This window comes from Gallus gallus, chromosome 7 (genome assembly GCF_016699485.2).
Source record: "Gallus gallus isolate bGalGal1 chromosome 7, bGalGal1.mat.broiler.GRCg7b, whole genome shotgun sequence".
In the NCBI taxonomy this organism is placed as follows: Eukaryota; Metazoa; Chordata; class Aves; order Galliformes; family Phasianidae; genus Gallus; species Gallus gallus.
The window spans coordinates 11,809,363-11,829,276 of NC_052538.1; the positions used below are offsets into that span (position 1 = coordinate 11,809,363).

At 41.1% G+C, this 19,914-nt stretch overlaps 1 protein-coding gene across 4 annotated transcripts in view; it reads right to left on the reverse strand.

Annotated features, from left to right (window-relative positions):
* Positions 1–19,914, reverse strand: part of CREB1 (cAMP responsive element binding protein 1) — a 37,898-nt gene that overhangs the window by 7,223 nt on the left and 10,761 nt on the right. The window contains exons 2-8 of one of the 4 annotated variants that reach the window (XM_015289371.4): positions 13,349–13,484; positions 12,216–12,337; positions 8,619–8,765; positions 6,636–6,736; positions 3,833–3,975; positions 2,207–2,389; positions 688–838 (exon numbers count right to left, since the gene is read on the reverse strand). In XM_015289371.4, the coding sequence (XP_015144857.1) occupies positions 688–838; positions 2,207–2,389; positions 3,833–3,975; positions 6,636–6,736; positions 8,619–8,765; positions 12,216–12,329 (839 nt within the window). In that variant the 5' untranslated portion in view covers positions 12,330–12,337; positions 13,349–13,484. Of the gene's footprint in view, positions 1–687; positions 839–2,206; positions 2,390–2,738; positions 3,976–6,635; positions 6,737–8,618; positions 8,766–12,215; positions 12,338–13,348; positions 13,485–19,914 lie in introns of those variants that run through there. The other 3 variants (NM_204450.3, XM_046943402.1, XM_040703245.2) reach the window with 3 other exon arrangements.

Sequence of the window (19,914 nt, forward strand, 5' to 3'; positions counted from 1 at the left end):
GTGCAGAGAATGTGGCACTGTAAACGTGCTGAAGCAGGTCTTGGGACAATCAAACTCTCCTGTAAAGACTGAGCTGCCTTCAAGTAACTCAGATGGCCATATATTAAGGATACCAATGAAAAATACCTCAAAGGTGCTAATGTGCAGCTGAGCATCCTGAAGGCAGCAACACCAAGGCAGAAGGTGTCCTGCAGAGCAACAGTAATGGTGCTGACCTGCAAAGTGAGTGCAAGGCTAGATGCTGCAGGTGGGTGTTTGCAGAAGGTTCTCCTGAAACATGGCTTGTCAATGCAGTATGCTGCAGAAACACGTAACATACATGCCTGTTTGACCTGAATTGCTACGTGCAATGCAGAACAGCTTCAAAAGGTGAGTGAGTGTCCTTTCGTTGCAAATACTGCATAAAATGGTGATAATGCCAGTGTTCTGGGAAATGATTAGATAAATTTGAAGCCAGCTCTTCCTCTCACTAGGTTAGTAATAACTGTAGTACAAAGTAAAAAAAGAGCACCTGAGTGGGCCATGTGCAACATGTGGAATTTTGTGTCATTTTGGGCTGCTACTTCTGTCACCAAATATTACCTACTACTGGATTAGGAAAGAGTTGTGCTTCTCAGAGGAGAGCTACAACTATTTCTACACAGAGCTGTTTGGAAAAAAAAAAAAAAGTGATCTAAATGTACATGCCTGTTCTTCATTAGACGCACTTCTCTCTTCCGTGCGGCCTCTTCTGCTGGCTGGGTTGGAAGTGCTGGAGATGATGCCATGACTACTCCAGGTGCAATGGTGCTGGTAGGGGCGGTGCGAATCTGGTAGGTCTGTACATCTCCTGAGGCAGCTGCAAGATGAAAAACATAGGGGTCATATTGTCAGTTTGGTGAAAGCACTGTTAAATGTGATGTGAAAAGCACAGTTATCTATCTAACCATGCATTCTGAGTTACCATGTGGGACAGATGACCATCATCTCCATCACTACTGCTGTTACTGTCTTAGCTTATTAACATAAAATGTTTTAGGCATTTTGCTGAAGAAGTCTTCACTTGTGCCTGATGTCTACCATATTGCTGTACTTCTTCTTCCCCTGGTACACTTCCTTTTATTTCTCTGGGTTTTGGACAGTCTTAGCAGTTGTAAGAAAAGGAAAGACAGCAAACATTATTTCTAGCTGTGCTCCAAATTTCTATCTGCAAAAGGAGAAACTACACATCTACATATCTGGGGTAGAAAAAAGGGTACAAGAAACATAGCACTTACTTCAACAATTGTGTGCAAATTATGGGCACAACTTTAATACTTCTCTAGAATAGAGAATGGGGTCTTTGGTTTCCATTATTTGTTTTAATCCACAAGTGTGCTATACTTGCCTGAGATCATAAAAAAATTGATGTCACCTAAAGAGACTGCACGTGGTTAACAATGCAAAATCCAGAAAATTAATGCAACAAAAGTATTTTTTGCACCCATCTATTTTTTTTCTGGTGCCTAGAGACCTCTCCACTGGATAACTGTAAATTATCTGCCTTAGAAACATAAAAGCTGGCATATAATTTTCTGTTATTTTAATGAATGTTTTTAAAACTCTCCCTCTAATTCCCAATTAATCAAAATAAGAATTTTAATAAAATAAGAAGTAACTTGGTCTAAGTCTGAAGTAGTTCTGCTCTAAGTGGAGGTCTTGATCAAATGACATCTTAAGGCATTATTCTTAAGTATTCTATGATTCTAAAACTCCATGACTAAATATTTGGTGATTAGTTACAAACCCACAACAGAAAGGAATTACGACTTCCAATTGAAAAGGGAGAAAACTTGCTAAGAAATAAAAGTGTCCTTATGGAAAGAACACAGTAAACAACCTTCTTTCCTAACTTTAATGCTTTGCTTTAAATTTACTGTTGTTGCAGATGACTATCTGGCTGAATTGTGGAGTATAGTATCAGTTTTTGTGGAACGTGTAACAAAGATCACGTTAAAACAATCAATACTGTTTTAAGAAGTACATATCTACAAATGTATTGAACTGAAGAGAAAGGCTCCAAGAAAATGTGACAGCTTTGTCCAGAATTTCCTCTAATTATTTTGGAGACTGATCTGTGTTAAACCTGTTAATTCTGTCTCCTGACACATTTGAGGACTTTGGGTTGGCAAGATGAATCTCTGTGGAGAAAATGTTATACAGAATGACCGGCTGTGAAGCATCTCACCTTGTACTACAACTTGGTTGCTGGGTACAAGTATCTGTTGTCCATCTGTGGTCTGTGCATATTGTAAAATGGTAGTGCCAGGTTGTGTTGCAGCTGCATTGGTCATAGTCAACGTCTGGAGACCTTGTACTCCATCCGTGCCGTTGTTAGACAACTGAATTGCTCCTCCTTGCGTAATAGCAACTGCAGACAAAGAAGAGGGGTACAGTACTTAAGACATTAATTTACTCATTAACACAAAGTAATTAACCTAGACATAGAAGACTACCAGTCCATGTTAAATCCATTGAACCCTTATAAGCCCTCAAATCAGATACAAGGCTTTAAAGTAAGTTTAAAGTAACCATACTTTGACAGTAAGGTTTTAATTTTTCCTGAGACTCATATTTTGGGGACACGCAAAACCCACAGCTTAAAATACAAATTAGTTTCTCTGATAAAACAATATCACATAGAGGGGCTACAATCCTCCCCTGGGAAATACTTATTATTAGTTAGTACTCTTCTTGGTTGGTTGAAGTCTTTTCCTTGCCTTTTTCTTCTCATCTGAAATTCCTCGCCTCTTCCATGCTTTACTCCCTTCAGTCTCCTCTGCCGCTACTGCTATCCATCTTGTGTTTCACTTTCTTCTTGCTTTGGCATTTTTCTCTTCTGATTGTATCTCCCCTTCTCTACTACTTCCTCAGCACCTTCCTAGCAGTGTTTTCACTCACACAGGTCCAGTTTCACACATTTTTCTTTCCTTCATGCAGTCTTTGTTGCTCTTTTTTCCCCTTTCTCTCCCTCTATCCTGTGTACTGCGGTGCACTGAGACATCACTTCTCCTTCCTACTTCCACAGAATTTCACTGTATTCTCATATATAGACATAGCAAAGTCTGAGGTGTCCGCATGACCGGTTTATTTTACAGTTATGGTAGGAAAGCAGAATTAACATCATTTCAATAGTTAGGTAGGATATTGTCAAAGTGGCTAAGGAATAAACAGAGAAACAACATTTTAAAGGGATTTTAAGAGAAAGACATGAACTGAGAGTTCTTTCTTCCTCTTGAACATTCAATACTGGGTATATTTGTGTGAGGCAGCATGTGAACTCTAGCTTTACTGTTGTATCCTCAACCCTTTAAGTCAAAGTACTGTAGCTATAAAATCTTGTGAGTAAAGACATTGAAAACACAGAAACTCTTTTACTACGTGTTTTAAAAAAGCTTGTTGAAGTCCTTGTATTTCAGGACGTTCTAAAAAGTGCAATGGCAGACTAATGCTTCTTATATTAACTAGGTAATGATTTAGCCTGGATTAATAGTCTGCCAGCAAAAGAGGAAACTATAGAATTACCTCATCTGATTCCTGAAGTTAGAAAGTTTATAAAAGCATTACGTTTAACTCATATTTTGCCTCTGGAAGCAGCAGCTGCACTAGCTGGCAAACAATCCCAGAATGTTAATTGAACATTTCAAATATTAACAAGAGGGATGTGTTTAAAATGCATGGCTGTCAAACAGTCAAATAAAGTAATCTTAGTTTTACCTCCTGCTTTACCCTAGCCCACACAGTTATACAAATAACAGTTCTTCATCTTCTCATCCCCACTTACTAGCACCACTGAGAAATTCAGACTACATACTGTACTGCCCACTGCTGGTTTGGTAAATGGGAGTTGGCACCGTAACAGTGGCAATGGCAGGTGCTGCTGTTTCCTCTTCAGACTTTTCCTCTTCGATCCTTGGCACTCCTGGGGCGTCTGAGGACAAGTCATTCAAAATTTTTCTGGCAAAGACAGTGTGTTGTAGAGATTTTAATAAAAAGAGAGAAAACGTCTTTTTGATGCATAATTATTGGGAAAACTGGGAAGCACAGTGAGCCAGCACTGCAAATATGAGTGCAGAATGAAAAACCCAGACTACCTTCAAATTCTTATTGGAGAAAGTTGTTCGGAGTGCTATGCACAGATGGGTAAGGCAGCTAGCAAACAGCAGCACAAGTGCTTCTCAACAATTGCAACCTTTCCCTTTTCTTAAAAACGTGTTTGTATCTCATGTATTTTGACTTGTTTCCTGCTTTCATCCACAAAGTATCTGAAGAAAGCAATGTATGCAAAACCTCCTCATTCACATCAGAGGAACTGCTCCCTTTCAGAGACCATCAAGTCCTCAGCCAGAGAGACAAGTATAAAGGAAGTCTGCAGAAAGCCTGTACAGAGCCACCAGCTTTTAATGGAACAGCTGCCTGGGAGACAATGCTGAGTGTTTAAGCAGCACAATTATGTTTACAGGGGAGGTAAAAACTCTGCCTTAGAAAGCTGTAAGATTAGCATGTGTAAAGAAAAAGCAGTTTGTTAACTATTTCCATGGGCCAATTCTCCAAAGCCCAAACAGCTGAAACATCCCAGCTACAGGTCCTATTGACTGCGACTGTAGGACTGAACATACCAGCTGCTGCCATTTGCAACATTTAGACTAAGCACTGTCCCTCAGAGAATGCACCCTCAAGCCTTTTTTAGTGCTGGCACTGTATTACCTCACTGCAAAATGCTACTTAGGTGTAAAGGAACTTTCTTTGTAATTCTTCTCATCTGTTTTCCTGTGGACTGGCTCTAGAACTCAAAGTGTGATGAAGTGAATGCCGTTGTAAATCCTAAGCTCCAACACAACACTCGTTGCTTAAATAAGGCTTCTGAGGCTTTGGGAACCAGAACATCTGTGCTCAGCTATGTGGGGAGGCTGGTCACTCTGCTAAGCAACTTGACAAACAGCGCTTTGCTGTTACTATTTCAGCTCTGCATGTGTGCAGGAACCCCAGCATTGCACAAGCACTCCATAGTGCCAAGTACCACTTGGACAAATAACAAATTCCTGCCTAGAGAATTTGAATTCTAGGTATTAGATGAGAAAAATTAGTGGACAAAACAGATTAAAAATGCGGAGAGAGCACACAGGATGAGGAAGAACAAAAACCAGGAAGCTCAAAATAGAAAAGAAGAACTTACAGCTCAACACTTCTTAAGTTCATCACATACAATTTGATAGTTAATACTGATCTTCGCCATCTTTATATTTAAAATAGAAGATAAGGTGGCGACTTTACAAATATAAGAGATATGAACTGACATGGAGAACAAATGATGCATACTAGGATCAAAGTGGAGTTTCTGAGGAAGCGATACAGTTCTTCAATTTTCTACCTATCTGCACCAACCTTGTGTGTAGGGCCACTTACAGCAGCTTGGATAAAGCCAGCTGGAAGCTCATTAGATACTGCTGTAGTCTGGCTCAATCAGAAAGGTTGAGACCAGAGGCTGTGTAAAAAAAGCTTTGCAATTAGTAAGTTTTGCAGGGTCTGATTTGAGGGACAGAGGAGGCTGTGGCAACAGTGCACATAACAGAGTCCATCTGAATGAGAAGTTAGCATGCACAAGTCCCCTACTCTTTGTTTTGCAATTTGTTTATTTAGTTCTGTTATCTCCTCATCTTTAGCTATTCTTCCATCCACAGTAAAAGTGTTTCACTGCAGAAGCAGACTGCAAGGAAGTCCGTGACAGCCTGAATATTAGCATCACTGCTTCTCACAGGTAAGAGTATTTTCCCAGATCTACTATGGCTAAGGATCTTCTGCTGTGATTTTAACTATCTTCCGCAGGACAGCCTTGAAGGCTCCTGGAGAATGGAGAAAATGATCAAAAAGAGGGTTAGATATACTCAGGCTATCGTCTGGCTATGTTTCTAAGGCCATGCCCATAATGGATTTTCCCAAGCAGCGGGAATGCACGTGTCACTTAAAAACTGCTGAACTCCATAGGTGTTCCTTAAAGCTATTCGGCGTGTTTTACAAATGAAAACTGAGATTTAGTACAGCCAAAAGAAGCTGTGCAAGGGCTTAATTAATGAAGTAAAATGCGCTATATGTCTACCACTCCATTACACTCACATTCTGAATTCTCAAACTTTAAACATAACCTTACACAAACAGAAATTCTCTTTCAGCCACAGGATACCACATGTTCATGTCTCAGGGAGAAAGGAATTCAGTTTGACGGCTGCTAGCATTTCAACGATACTAAAAACCAGCAGCTGATTTTATGCAGATTACAGATTATACAGAAACCACTTTCTTGCAAAGTTTCAGTGTATTTTATGTGTTAACTATTCATTAAAGCTATCTCCAAGATACGTAGCACAACGATACCTTAGTGTGTCACAAATTTTGCAATCTGCTTATCCTCAGCTTGTTTCTGTTTTAACTGAGTGTACCAGCTGAGTTTTCTTCTTCCTCCTCCTATTTGCTTATCTCTGTATATTCTACTCCATAGAAAGACACTGCAGAAGAGAGATTTCAGTAAATCTGGAAAGAACTCTGGAATCCCACCATTCGGCTCCCGATGTGAAGAACACATCCACCAAGCAAAATGCTTCTGCTTTTAACCTGCTTACCTGTAGGAGGGTCGTCTGGAAAGAATTTCTCTCCGTTTCTGTGAATCTGTGACACTGTCCACTGATTCCTGTGAGTCTTCACTTTCTGCTATAGTTGAAATCTGAAAATAAGAACAGCAATCAAATTTAACAGGACACTTCCAATGCCTTTATCTTAAGGAATTGCTGACACGATGCATGTATTATACGCTACTACTACCTATGCAATGAAAAGAAAGGGCAGGCTGTTTAAAAGTAACAGATGCAGTGAAGAATGACCAGAGCCAGATATCTACCCATAAGAATGTCTCTTAGAATGTCAATACTACAGTAAGAGAATACAAAAATTAGCCCCAAACAGTTTTTGTTTTTCATGATTTCTTCCTTGTTTCCATCCATTTTGAGGGAACAAACGAGGAAGTCAGTCATATTTAGGGAGAGAAGAACTAAAAGCAATAAAGAAAGGACGCAGAAAGGTTAGAAAGGGGAAAATAATGAAATGGAGAAACAACAATTTATAAACCACTCTATGGATTTATTACACAAAGACTGCTTTTTCTTTTGGGAAATCGTCAGGAAAATGTCATGCCTGAAGATGCTAAAAAATAATGCAGTGTTGCAATTCTGAAAGGCAGAGCTAAAAAAAAACAACAACAAAACTTTAAAAGATTTATAAGGGAACGTTAAAATGTTTCTAACAACCGTAGCTCCACAGTTTTACATTCAAAGTGTGCCAAAAATATTTAAAAAATCTCAAATACATGAACTCCTGAGACCGTTTTCCAAATGGCTATATTCATGGTACAAACATACAAAGCTCATTATGGTGAGCAGCAAAATGCTTACGTGAGATACACAGCTCTCAGCCTGATTGTTTAAGCACTGTAGGGAAGATACTTAAAGGATCCAAAAGCTTGCTGGCGCCTAAATCTCACTTATCAGATAGAGGGCCTGGACAGGTCCGAGGCTGACATTGAAATACCACTGAAATACCGTGATGTGTACTGCAGCATTCCATACACATCTGTGCTCTGCACTGAGCCAGGTGAATCTCATCCATGATTCCACTCTCAGTCCCTTATCTTCCACCCCTGGGGTAGTAACATGTGCACTTATCTGAAAACTGCTTCCAATAGATTAAAACTCTAAACTTTTGACTCCATCAGCTAAATAGGGCAGAGACTGCCAGAAACTCATCATTAAAGCCGACAAGGAGTAAATAAAGACTGTTATTAGAATGGCCTAGTTTTAAGTTATGCATGCTTTATTCTTTTTAAAAGAATACCCAGCTAGGTGTCTATCAGTCTAACCCTGTGTAGCTGCCCTAAGTAATTCCTGTGCTCAGTAACACTGGACTTGAAATTGCTCTAAAGAAAAACGAAATAAATGGTTATGGGTTTTAAGATTTCAGATTACTTTTCTCCTAAGTCTTCAAGCTCTCTCTTCGGTCATATTGCATTATCTTTCTTGTTTTACAGAAGTAAAACAACATTCGGCTGGTAAATTTAAATATTATTTTTATGAGGAGACTGAGAGGTATATTTTAAGGGCCACACACACACAGATGTGTTTTGTAAACCAATAAATGTTTCTTGAAGCAGCAAAGACTCTCACCCCAGAACATCAGGCTCACTAATGATTAATAGATTGCATCATAAGAAAAACTGACCTTGTTCACTTTAGGACAATATTAATTCTTACACTCTTTCTGTGCGAAAATAAAGTAGAGGGAAAAAATTAAGAAGTACTGAAAGATAAAATAGTAACCTGTTAAGCTCCCCAACCAAGTTCTAGAGGGAAATGAAACTCAGTGATGAACTAAAGTCAAAAGTGGTTAAACCAAAAGAGAAAAAAGTCACAGGGTAGCAAACATTGTACAGATTTTGCTTTTAAATTCATTTAAGCAAAAGCATAACCAAGGACACGAGCCCACAAGAAACCAACAAACTGGCAGGACCATTCAGAAGGTGCAATTCGCATATTAGGAAGTTCTTCAGCAAGTACCTGAACTGTCTGGACCTGTGGAGACTGAATAACTGATGGCTGGGCAGCCTGAATTACGCCGTGCACTTGAACTGTCTGCCCATTGGGCAGCTGAACTAAGGTCACCGTGGGTGCAGAAGACGTGGCGTGAGCTGCTGGCATAGATACCTGCAATGTAGAGACAGTGAACAGAAGTTAGGTTATTGCAGAATCTTATTTCACTATCAGGAACACTTTCTGGCGAGCAAATTACGTCTAATCTAGACACCAGCTAGATGACCCAAATGTTTCAGAGTAATACAAAAAAGCCTGAACCGTCTATGCCCAACATCTGACCTACTTTCCAAATTAATCTAATGCAGAGTTTCTGCAGGCTCAAAATATCACCTCTAAAACCATTGACAAGATTGAGAAAAACACAACTGCCTCTATTTTGAGTAACCTAATAAAAACATATTGATCTTCAGTTACTTCAGTTACAGACTGCTAGGATTTGGGTGTACTCCTACTAACACCGCTGAGTCAAAGGCAGAAACGTATGGGAGTGGAACTATTTTTGTTCTCACTCAGGAGAATGCACAGTTATTTGCCAGATGTAAGATGTTTGAATTTGTAGAGTCATATCTTTCAGACTTACTAGAGACTAAACCATATTGAGTAGCTGGAAAAGTCCATTTAAATAAAGAAAATCAACCACATGTTCAGATAGAAAAAAACAGGGGGTTGCTGAGGACCCAAAGATATGCAGGCAGTTATTTTGATCCAGCCTAGCCAGTCGACACAAACTCTGCTCTTAGAGCTATTTCGTGTACATGAGGAAAAACGGCCCAACAATTTGAAATCTCAGTCCCTACACGCACCTTCATTGGTAAAGCATAGAGCTGCAGGCAGTGGCTATGCCCACAGTGCCGTGCCAACTGTGCAGCACGGAGCACGGCACTGTGCGTGCAGCCACACGGCCCCGCACAGGACGCGGCCCCAAGGACACTGCTCCCCAAGCAGAGCTGCTCGTGCCATGTGGAGAAGTCTCGCTTCTTTGCCGTGCCAAGTGACGTGGACCACAATGGGCAAGCAGTGGGCTGTGCACTGGGGCTGCTCTGTGGCTGGGCAGGCACCCCAGGACCCAGTCGAGCTCACCCCTGGTCCGGTGACACAGCGCACGCGGTCACGCCTGGGCTCCTGGCAGGCAGAGCAGTGCCAGGGCTGCCACACCGGTGCCAGGACCCCAGAGATGCCCCTTACTCGCCATCGCAGCCCTTGGAAGGAACTCGCAGGCCATGCCAGCGAGGGGTCGCTCACTAGCCAGCCTGTGCCTGGATACCTACATTTGGACAAATGGAGTCTTCCGGTGCGTAATGGCCTTTTCAAGGAATCCAATCCATTTAGCTACGGTGGGAGAAGGGGTTCTACCGCCGTCCTGCCTAATCCCAGAGAACTGCTGCATGCAGACTGCAAATTCTCTGCTGTCCTCGTGGGCACGTGGTTCTCAAAATGCTACAACAGCTCATCTCTGAATCTCCATAAACATCCGTCATTTACAAGAAAATCTTGCTCAACAACAGAATTAAGGGGAATTTCATGTAGATCTCTCTCCTCCACAGCTGTCCCTCCCTAATCCACAGTCTGTGTTTGCCGTTACCTTCCCTTTAAATGACAATGGCTGCGGCATTACATGGCCGTACTTGGCTCGCAGGAGAGAAACTGGGACTGGGATTAGCGTGAACACGCTTCCCTCTGGCAAATCATATTCCTTCACCAAGTGACCTTTTATAATACTGCATGTCTGACTGAACAGTCCTTGGCAGTGACAGCAACGCCGATCAACTGGAGGCTGCGCTGCGGCTGCACAAAGCCAACAGCAGAATGCAACTTCCGCAGATGGCTCTGACTCATACCTTGTGGAACTGGAACGAGTTTCCTTTTGACTCCAAAAACTACCCTGAGCTAGCTAAGAACACAGAATTTAGACTAAGCTCATAAGGGGGTGACCTTACAAGAAGTAATGAAAGATTAAATTAACACAATTAGTTATTCAGGCTTGCCTGAGCCTCCGAGGGCACTCCCTAATGCCAAGCACTGCTGCATTACACATGAAAAATACCATATTAACGAAACACTGCCAATCAGAATCAGACAAGGAATTGTGTTTGGACTGTTCAGTCCCCTCCGTGAGGAATATAAAGTTTGGGAAATAGCCAAGGTGCAAATAATACAGTGAATGACAATAGGGGAATTAGGGAAACTGTTATATATTTGCTTGTGCTTCACAGGGTTTTAATAATAACTGCACAGCCTTTTCTTACTCAAAAAACCAAAATCTCATTCAAGCACCAGGGTAATTTTGCCCCCGGGAAGTACATTCAGTCTACTCTGTACTGCAGGTTTAACTACCTGGAAGTGAGCATGTCAGCACGTAAATGTAAAACATGCTTGCTTCTCCATACAAAATCTTAACACATACCAAGTGGGAAGCAGCTTAGTGGTTTTGCAAGAGAAATAAACGACTTTCACTTAGTTGACACTGAAGTGTTATTCACACCACCTACATTTTGTGCCTAAGTTAGACAGTGAGAAAACTGCCCAAAGAGGCAAGCTGGTGCAGGGCAGCTGGTGGTCTGAAAATTCACACTACAGCTCACTGAACAAAAAGCGCCCTGTGCATTTTAACAGCTTGGACCCCTGTGCTATCACTTGAATGGAAGTGCACTGAGTTTACTGAGAGGTGAAAAGACTTCTCAGAGATATTAACCACCTATAAAATGATAAAGAATTCAACACTTGCGCCACTTAAAAGACACTGAATTCCCCACACTACGTGATCTAAAAAACATGCTAGCTCTTTGCAGACTGCAAGCACTTTTGAAATGAAATTGTTCAAGGAGGGAGATGAGAGATTTTGTATTCACTTTACACAATGGAGTTACTTCTGCCAGCCATCAGTGCATCCAAGAATGACACTAGATTCCAGAATTAGAGATGTAGCTGGAATCCCATAATTTCTTGCCTCTCCAAAATAACTGGGCGATAATAAGTGATCTACTTCTGTCTCTATGTGTGGTGAACAATTCTGTGAAATTCCATAGGATAAGACAAGCTGTCAAATGCCAGGCTGTTCCATTCACTTGACCCTAACGTTTACAAAGTTCACCCCGTCTGATATGATGTTGTATTTTCTGTATTACTTAACTGAATTTTCAGTTTGTTTCCTTCAGAATTAAGTTAATTGTTATAGACAGGTTTCTAACAGAAAATACAACAGCGAAACAATCTGGTCAATATCAAAAAAGACAATAAATTACATGTTTTGAAAAGAACCCAGCCTTTCATTGTTACGCTTGTGGTAAAGAATGATAGAAATAATGCAATTAATATTAAATATTCTGTGAAAATTACAAAGTTTACACACATACAGTTCTTCAGAACTAACATTCTAGAGTGATGTGAAGTTGAAAATTTCTAATGCTACAAAAATCTGAACACAAACATTAATGGAACTATACATATCAGCTATTTCAGAGTCGTATCAATTAGACCTTAACTCAGGCCCACGAGCAGACATTATCCCTCTTAAAAAAAATTACCCAATAGGTAAAGCTATTATACCATATTATTTTATACCTGGGCTAACGTTGCAATCTGTGGTTGTGCCTGTACTGTCATCTGTTGGGTTTCTGCCTCTGTAACGGCTGCATCTCCACTCTGCTGGTTCTCTGCTCCAGATTCCATGGTCATTTAGTTACCTACAATCACAATATTTGTCGTAAGTCTGTGTTGGTATGCAATTCCATTACTCTTAGTGGATCTGGTAGCAATCACTGCATCTGAATTCCCATTACTGCACACTAGTTTCATTTGCATATTAAAATGGTGCCAAACTATTAGCATTCAGGCAAAATTGTGCATGCTATGCGTCTGCCTCAGGTTCATTTTCCTATGTGTAATGTTTCTGAAAGACTGGTCCAGTTTCCTCCAAAATATGAGATCAGAAAAAAATGTGTTTTGCTCATGTCAAAATAATTGCTTGGGCAATTGTACTATGATGATCTACTGCCTCCGTAATTTGGAAGAGTGACCCACAGTTTGTCAGGAAGCCTCAGTGCCAAGGTGAAGACATGCCATAATTAAGTCATAAAAGCACTCCTGCTACAGCCCTCCCTCTCCCCATCACTAGAGTTTGCAGGTAACCAACAGCAATTTCTGTGTTGGGTACTTAGCTTTCAGTCTTCTATCTGAGCTAAATACACAACAGCTCCCCATACACAATTTTTCCAAAGTCAGACTGTGCATGGATTTACGCCACAGCAACTAAAGCTTTTCCACTCTGCAGGATTCAGATCAGTATACATAATGATAGAAGCCCGTGCTTGAAGAACTTCAATGCAATTGATCATTTTTAATTTAAGAGGTACACAGTAGTTCATCATGACCTATGTTTTGTATGCTACACATTTTCCAATACACTTATATTTTTAAGCAATAGCTGAGTAAGTCTGGATCACTAGAAAACACAACTCTATAAAAAGAGGTTGCATAACTCCCAAACCCCAGCATGTAGGCAGAGTGCAATGAATGTGAAATTCTGCACTGATCTCTACGAATTACTTTTCATTTCTTCTTTAAATACTGGTAAGCAAATATTTAAAATCTAACAGAGGAACTTCAAAATACAAGGAAACCTTTCCAACAGGGATACAGTAATACAAAACTAAAACATAGAACCCCCAGTACTAAGTAAGAGGAATGGCCATTACCTCCACAGCCACAATACCAATCTCGTGTACCGCTCTGTGCTGCCCAGTTACTCAGGCCTCTCTCTACCCCGCGGCACCACAGCTCTCCAGAGAAGGAGCAAAACCACCAGTTGAGCATTTCTGCTTTCGAGAGGGCCTGGAGGCAGAGGACGCTCAGATCAGTAGGAAGGTGGAAAGAAAGAGAAATCCCCCTCTCCCTCCAGAACGTGACTGGCCCTTGGAGAAAAAGTCTTAGGAGAGTCAATATGTGGCGGTACCATGACCACTTTCAAGATACTTCATTTTAAACCTAATCTCAGAGAAACATACATTTTAGTGCCAACTAGGCTTCAGCATTACAGCAATGAGAACGCGCTCAGGAGACACGCTGCCTAAAGCAGAAGGATCACAATTCAAACCTGAGAATAATATGAAATTTCTATCTCTTAGCAAACGATAAAACAGCATCTCAAAGTAGCAGCTGCCTCTAGCACAACAAGAAAGCAAATCAATGCATATACAGCAAAACCTGTATACTTACTATTGAAAAAGGTTGTTCAGACAGTGAGTGTGTGTGTGTGAAAATAATGAAATGTGGTGGTGCGTACCAAAAAATTAGTCCAACATCAGTTTACAAACCCTTGGGAAGTGAAAAGAAGCAGTCATTAAACTTGATTTTCCTTAAAAACAAACAGTGAAAAAAACATTTTTAGAAAATGAAAGTTAAATTCTTCCATGCGCTGGAATTCTGTTCCGTCTCTCCCTCTTGTCGTGGTTTTACTTTCCACATAAAACAGACACCAGCCTGACAAATGCCTACAGATCAAAAACACTCTACCTATAGGTGTATAGCTGCAAACTAGTCGTGAAAGAAATGTGTTGTGAACTCACTGCTTTTAAGTAGTCTACGTTACCATTTACAAGAACATCCCTGACGGCCTGTGTCCACACAAATACCACAGGCCCATTCTTCCCAACAGCACCCAGCCTCTCCCACTGCATTTCATCTTCCAGAAAGCACGAGGGAAAACCCCTGCACTATTACTATTTATAATACACGTTACCAAACAGCTCTTAAAGGTGTCATTAATCACACCATGTTAAGTGGTTTTCTCTAACACGTGAGTTTTACTGTGATAGTTTTAGTCCTCCAGGTCACACCTTTTCATTTTAGTATTATGTGTTCAAATCAGAGTACTGGAGGTTTCTCTTTGATTTCTATCATGTTTATGAAGGTGTCTGGTTTGATCCCCTTTTTTGTGTGTGTGCCAGCCATTCTGCCTAAGGTAAGCAAATCAACGCCTTTCAATTCCTATGTAAGTATCACAGTGACTGCACCAAAAGCCCACTCCACCAGAAGCACTTGGGAGAATGGGCAGATGGCATACAGCAGCAGCATCTCCCAGGCAAACACTTCAACAGAACTTAAGAAGATACGGTTTCCCGGCTATCTATTCAAATATGTTACAAAACTAATAATGGCTTTGCCTGCCCATAGAAATTGTGACTCCAGCATGGAGTCAATCACTGTGTAAAAGGGATCAGAAATAGATAAAATGCAGTAAGTTCCTTGAATCAGGGCCATACCAATGTTCACAAAGGCAAATGTTACCAAGTTCCTGTTGATACACGTGTCTTCGTAGGAAGAATTTCCAGTCTTCTCATACATTATTAAGGAAAAGACTTCTGGTTTTACAAGCTTGGTTTCTACACTTGTGTCAGCTTTGTATACATTGCAGTAAGTTTCAACTGTTTGAGGTGCACTCTCCTCTAAAATACCAACATTTTAGAAACCAGATTCTTAACCTGACTTGTAAACACCTAAAAGGAAGCTCCTCATAACATACAGTAAGCACTGAGCAATGCAGGAAGCTGCCTGCAAGATTTGCATCTTGACACATGCAGTTGGAGCAAGTTTCAGGGGTGACTTGTAGGGGCTTTTTGGACAAACTTCATCTTAGGTTATTTACAGGTTCTAAGTAATCTTGAATTTGGCTAATTTACCATGCCCTTCCACCTCAGAGTGTTTGTATTCTAACTTCTTCACTACCTTTTACAATAAATTGTGAGAAAAAGAGGGAATTACATCAGTGAGCACTGTGGCTTCACACTCCAGATACACTGTTTTGTTGTTTCATGTTTGTTTTAACAGCACAGTATTAAAAGATTGCCAAGGCATACAAGACAAGGCACTTAGAATGTGAATACTTATTAAAAGTGCGTATCACTGTATCAAGCATGACTCGTTTCAGAAATGTTCTTTCAAAAAATATTTGCTAAATGTATCTATCTAAATGAAATTACCAAGGCTTTACATAACGCAGCCATCAGTTTATCGACTGTGTGGTTGAGCGTAAGACTATAATGGCTATAAGGTTATCAACTCCTATCAGTTCTTGCAATTCACAGCTGCGATTCGCAATTCCTCCCTGCTTCCAGGCTGCTTTCCAGCTTGTCAAAAAGGGACTCACACTTCCACTTACAGAAAAACAGCTCTTGGTGCAGTTCATTTTGAACTTAAGCATTCCGAAATAAAACTAAAGGAAAAAAAAAAAACAACAGTTGTAACAAGCAGAGTTGAAAAAGTCAGGACTCTGCTTGCCTGAAACACCCTGGGAATGAACTCTGAACACAGGTTAAGAAAACTGGCATTATTACCTGGTTAGACATGGTTTAACCCAACACTTATATTTAATAGATAACTTCTGTTATTAGTTCAAAAGAACTGGTATTATTTAACGCTCTTACTAATGAACTGAAATTCCAGATATGAACAGCTAAACAGCAAAACATGCAGCTGACACCCAGTAATTCATTTTAATCAAGTCAGTAGAAGGAGAAAGAAGTTCAGCAGAAACTAACTGTACTAAACAAAGCTGCAGCGTCACAGCACTAAGACATTAAGCACAGCATTAATATAATGAACACGAATAGCTGCAGAATGACTAAAAAATTCTGAACTACATACACTGCGAAAATAATCCAAATAATGCTGTCTTGTTCTCAGCATAAACCAGGGAAAGGGCTCTGGGCAGTACTGTTTCTAGCTCGTCTCAAGCTTCTGTCATGTACCTATGACAAGAAAGGCTAAAATGTTAGAATGAGACAGCAATATGGTGCAGGGTAGACTTCCAAAATCCTGCTTGTGTAAGTGGGCCCTATCTATCAGCTGGATCACAGTGCAGAGGCAGGCAGCACATTGTGGAAATGGGTTTTATGGAATTCAGGTGTTGAAAGAAAGCAAGCGTTCGGGGAATGAAAGCCTGTAGCTGTTGTATTAGGAGGATGCAAAAAATCCTGTGTTATTTACCTCAGAAAGATGTGCTCCAAACATTTCAGCAACACAGAAAGTAAGCCAGAAACATTCACTGCCTGAATATAAAACAGCAAAGCTAAAGGACAGCGAGTTAAAAAGTATAAGAATAAAAATTTAAAAGTATTTACTATAAAAAAGGTGAAAATTGGTACTTTATGTACTACACAAATAGGCCACTGACACCGATAAGCAATTTATCAGGATTACAATTGGGTTAGACATGCATAAGGATAACAAGAATATCCGTAATGAAGGAGATTATTTCATACAAAAAAAAAGTGCAGAACTGAAAGGAAGATAATACTTAATGAGTCAAGATTTAAATTAATTTCTAAGCCTTAAAAAATGAAATACTTCCATGAGGGGACAGATTATGCTGCATTTAATCCTTGCAGTTCCCAGTACTGTCGTGAGGTACCCTCTGATCACTAGTATCTCAGACAGGATGCTGACTGAGGTGACCCGCAGATAAGAGTTATCTCTGAGCTCCAATACTGCACATTCAGAGCATGATGTACAGCCACCTCCCTTCCTGCCTTTAAACTCAGGAAGATATAACTGTCTTCTCACAGATTTCCCATCTTCTTCAATCCACAGTACTCACCTATTGACACTTATTTGGCCTCCCTGGTATATCTGCTTTCTTACTCCTTGTATCTCCTACCCCAGATACCCCTACAAACTCCAGCATCTCTCCCAGACGTGACGCCCCACCCCCTGGTCCCTGCCCACCCCTTGGTACCAGACCTTGGCTTGCAGCTACCGCAGAGCTTTCCCTCTCTGCAAAGATAGCGTGTCACCATGCAGGACCGGACCAAAGGAAAAAAGATGGAGCCCACTTCCCAACCACTGCTGAGTCCAAGAAGCAAAGCACCAGTGCTGTAGCTGCTGCAGCAGATACAACCTTCTGCAAGTGAGGAAGGTCCAGAGTGCCACAAAGCCATGAGGTAGCACGGATCAGCATACAGCCGGCTCACAGCAGGCATGGCCGTCACCTGGAACTTACTAGGCCACACACTTCGCAACTCTGAAAGGCCTCTTTCTCCTCCACAGCTAAGGAATGGCTTTTGGTTTCGCTTTATTCAAGTACCCAACCAGATTCTGAAGAGCACCACAATGGCTTCCAACACCAGCAGGGAGCAGACCTGACAGAGCCATGCCCAGTAGCCCGGCATGCGCCACGTCCAGTCAGGAGTCCATCCGGTCATCCCATCAATGTCACTGCCATGGCTGTGCAGCCTGGGGCCCAGCCCAGCGCCTTGGGGCCCAGCCCAGCACAGCACTGAGCTGTGTGTGGCAGTGCAGGGCCAGGGCAGTAGCTACACACAGAGAGGTCTACATGTATTAAAATCAATAAACCGTTTCACAAAGCATGTTCCTTTTACAGATACTGCTTACAGCTTCTTGTCCTGAATGTGAGCGGAGCCTGTTTTGCCTCCTTCTGCATTCCCTTCAAAGTGAAACAGATCTGAGGATGTTCAGACAAGAGGATAAATATGGTAACAGTTTTGTATGGTGCTTTAACATGAATGCTGCTGTGCATATGCCAGTCCTGACTTCAGCAGCTGTCCTGAGTTCTGTAAGGCTCCTCCAAAGTGAGCACATCAAGCCTGTTCCCCAAGCAGTGCTCACTATGGCCTGCATTCCGTTTAGTTCATCGCAGGCATACCAGCACCATTGTTCAGAAAGCACATACAGCTCTGTAGTCCGCAGTTCCAGGAATTCAACTCACTCTGTATTTACTACATGTGGCTTTATTAAGCCACAGCACCACCACGAAAGCACTGAAAAGTCATCAAACACCACTCCTGTGTGCTATTATTTGTTTTCACCTTTTCAGTGTAATTACTGAGGACGTTCACTTGCAATCTATAAACATTTCCACTGTTACTTCACAGTGTGGCAGCCTTTTCAGCTGCTGCTGAGCAGCTGCTCTGTGAATTCTATTCAATCCCTGTCAGACTGAAAATGTTCAGAGAAAAATAATTTTATTTACTGCTAACAAACGAGACTTCAAATAACCACTAATAAATGTGCAACGCGACAAGACAGGCCCATAATTATCTCTCCCTGTCATTAATGACTACACAAATTGCAGTTTTTATCTGAGCTTCACTGCCATCTTAAGCTGTCACTGTCACTGCCCTCCAGTGCGTGTTCCTATCCTGCTCTCTCCTTCGGGTGACAGAAGACCGTGCACCATATTATGAACACAACTTAGTCTGCTAATTCTTCTTAAAACTACTTTCTACCACTCCCCCGAACCCGTTCACCACACAGCCACTCATGATTAGGCTGGCTACAGGTCAGGGCAGTACGGGGGCTGGGCAAGTAAACTGGAAGTGTGAGTACCACAACGGCCTCAATAACCACCTCTGTTGAAAATGCCAAAAATGGCAAAGATCCCCCAGATATTTGCATTCAAGCATAGCAATCTGTGAGGTGAATGCAATAAAAAGCAGGAAAAAATCTTGTCACTTGTTACTGAGGGTAAAACATTTCATCCCAAACTTACAAGAAGAAACTTTTCTCAATTTAAAGAGACCCTGCACAAAGTGGAATCATGCCATCAGCTGAACATGATAGCCGTGGTCCCACTTCTGTTTACATCAATGTGACACAAGGGGATGTCTGAAAACACTGCTGATTGAGTGCAGCAGCCAGAGTAAGTGAGGTGAAAATATAGCATTTTCATATAGGTCACTGAGAAATGCAACCAGGGACCTCGATTATGCTTCACAAACTTGTTTGGCTCATGGTTCTTCAAGTAGAACTTCTAATGCAGCTGTAGCTGCATTTTCATAGTCAGTGAAAATTTCTCATACTTAACAGATTTAGCTATCTAAATGACTGCTGTATTGGAACAAAGTATTTAGTTTGCATGCTCTGTGTCCCTCCCACCAGAGAAAAAGCTACGAGATTTTTTTAAAAGGTGGAAGATCTAAAACCAAACTCACAGCTACAGGGTAGAGCACCCAAATGAGCCATCAATTCTAGATTCCATTTTATTGTGTTTGCATAGCACAATGAAGCTGACATTCATCAGGCAGAGGTGAACGAAAATGCACTTGTACGATGTGTGAATGAATGGTGCTTATGCATTCATCAGTGCTGGATATTCTTGATTTGCCTCTACACTCTTGGCATACTATTATCCAGAGTTTCTGTCTTCAGGCTTGCTAAAAGGAAAAGAGACTCTACAATAATTAACTGCAATTTATTTCTTATAAAGCAAGCACTTGTACATACGCATAATTTATTTTTAATCTAT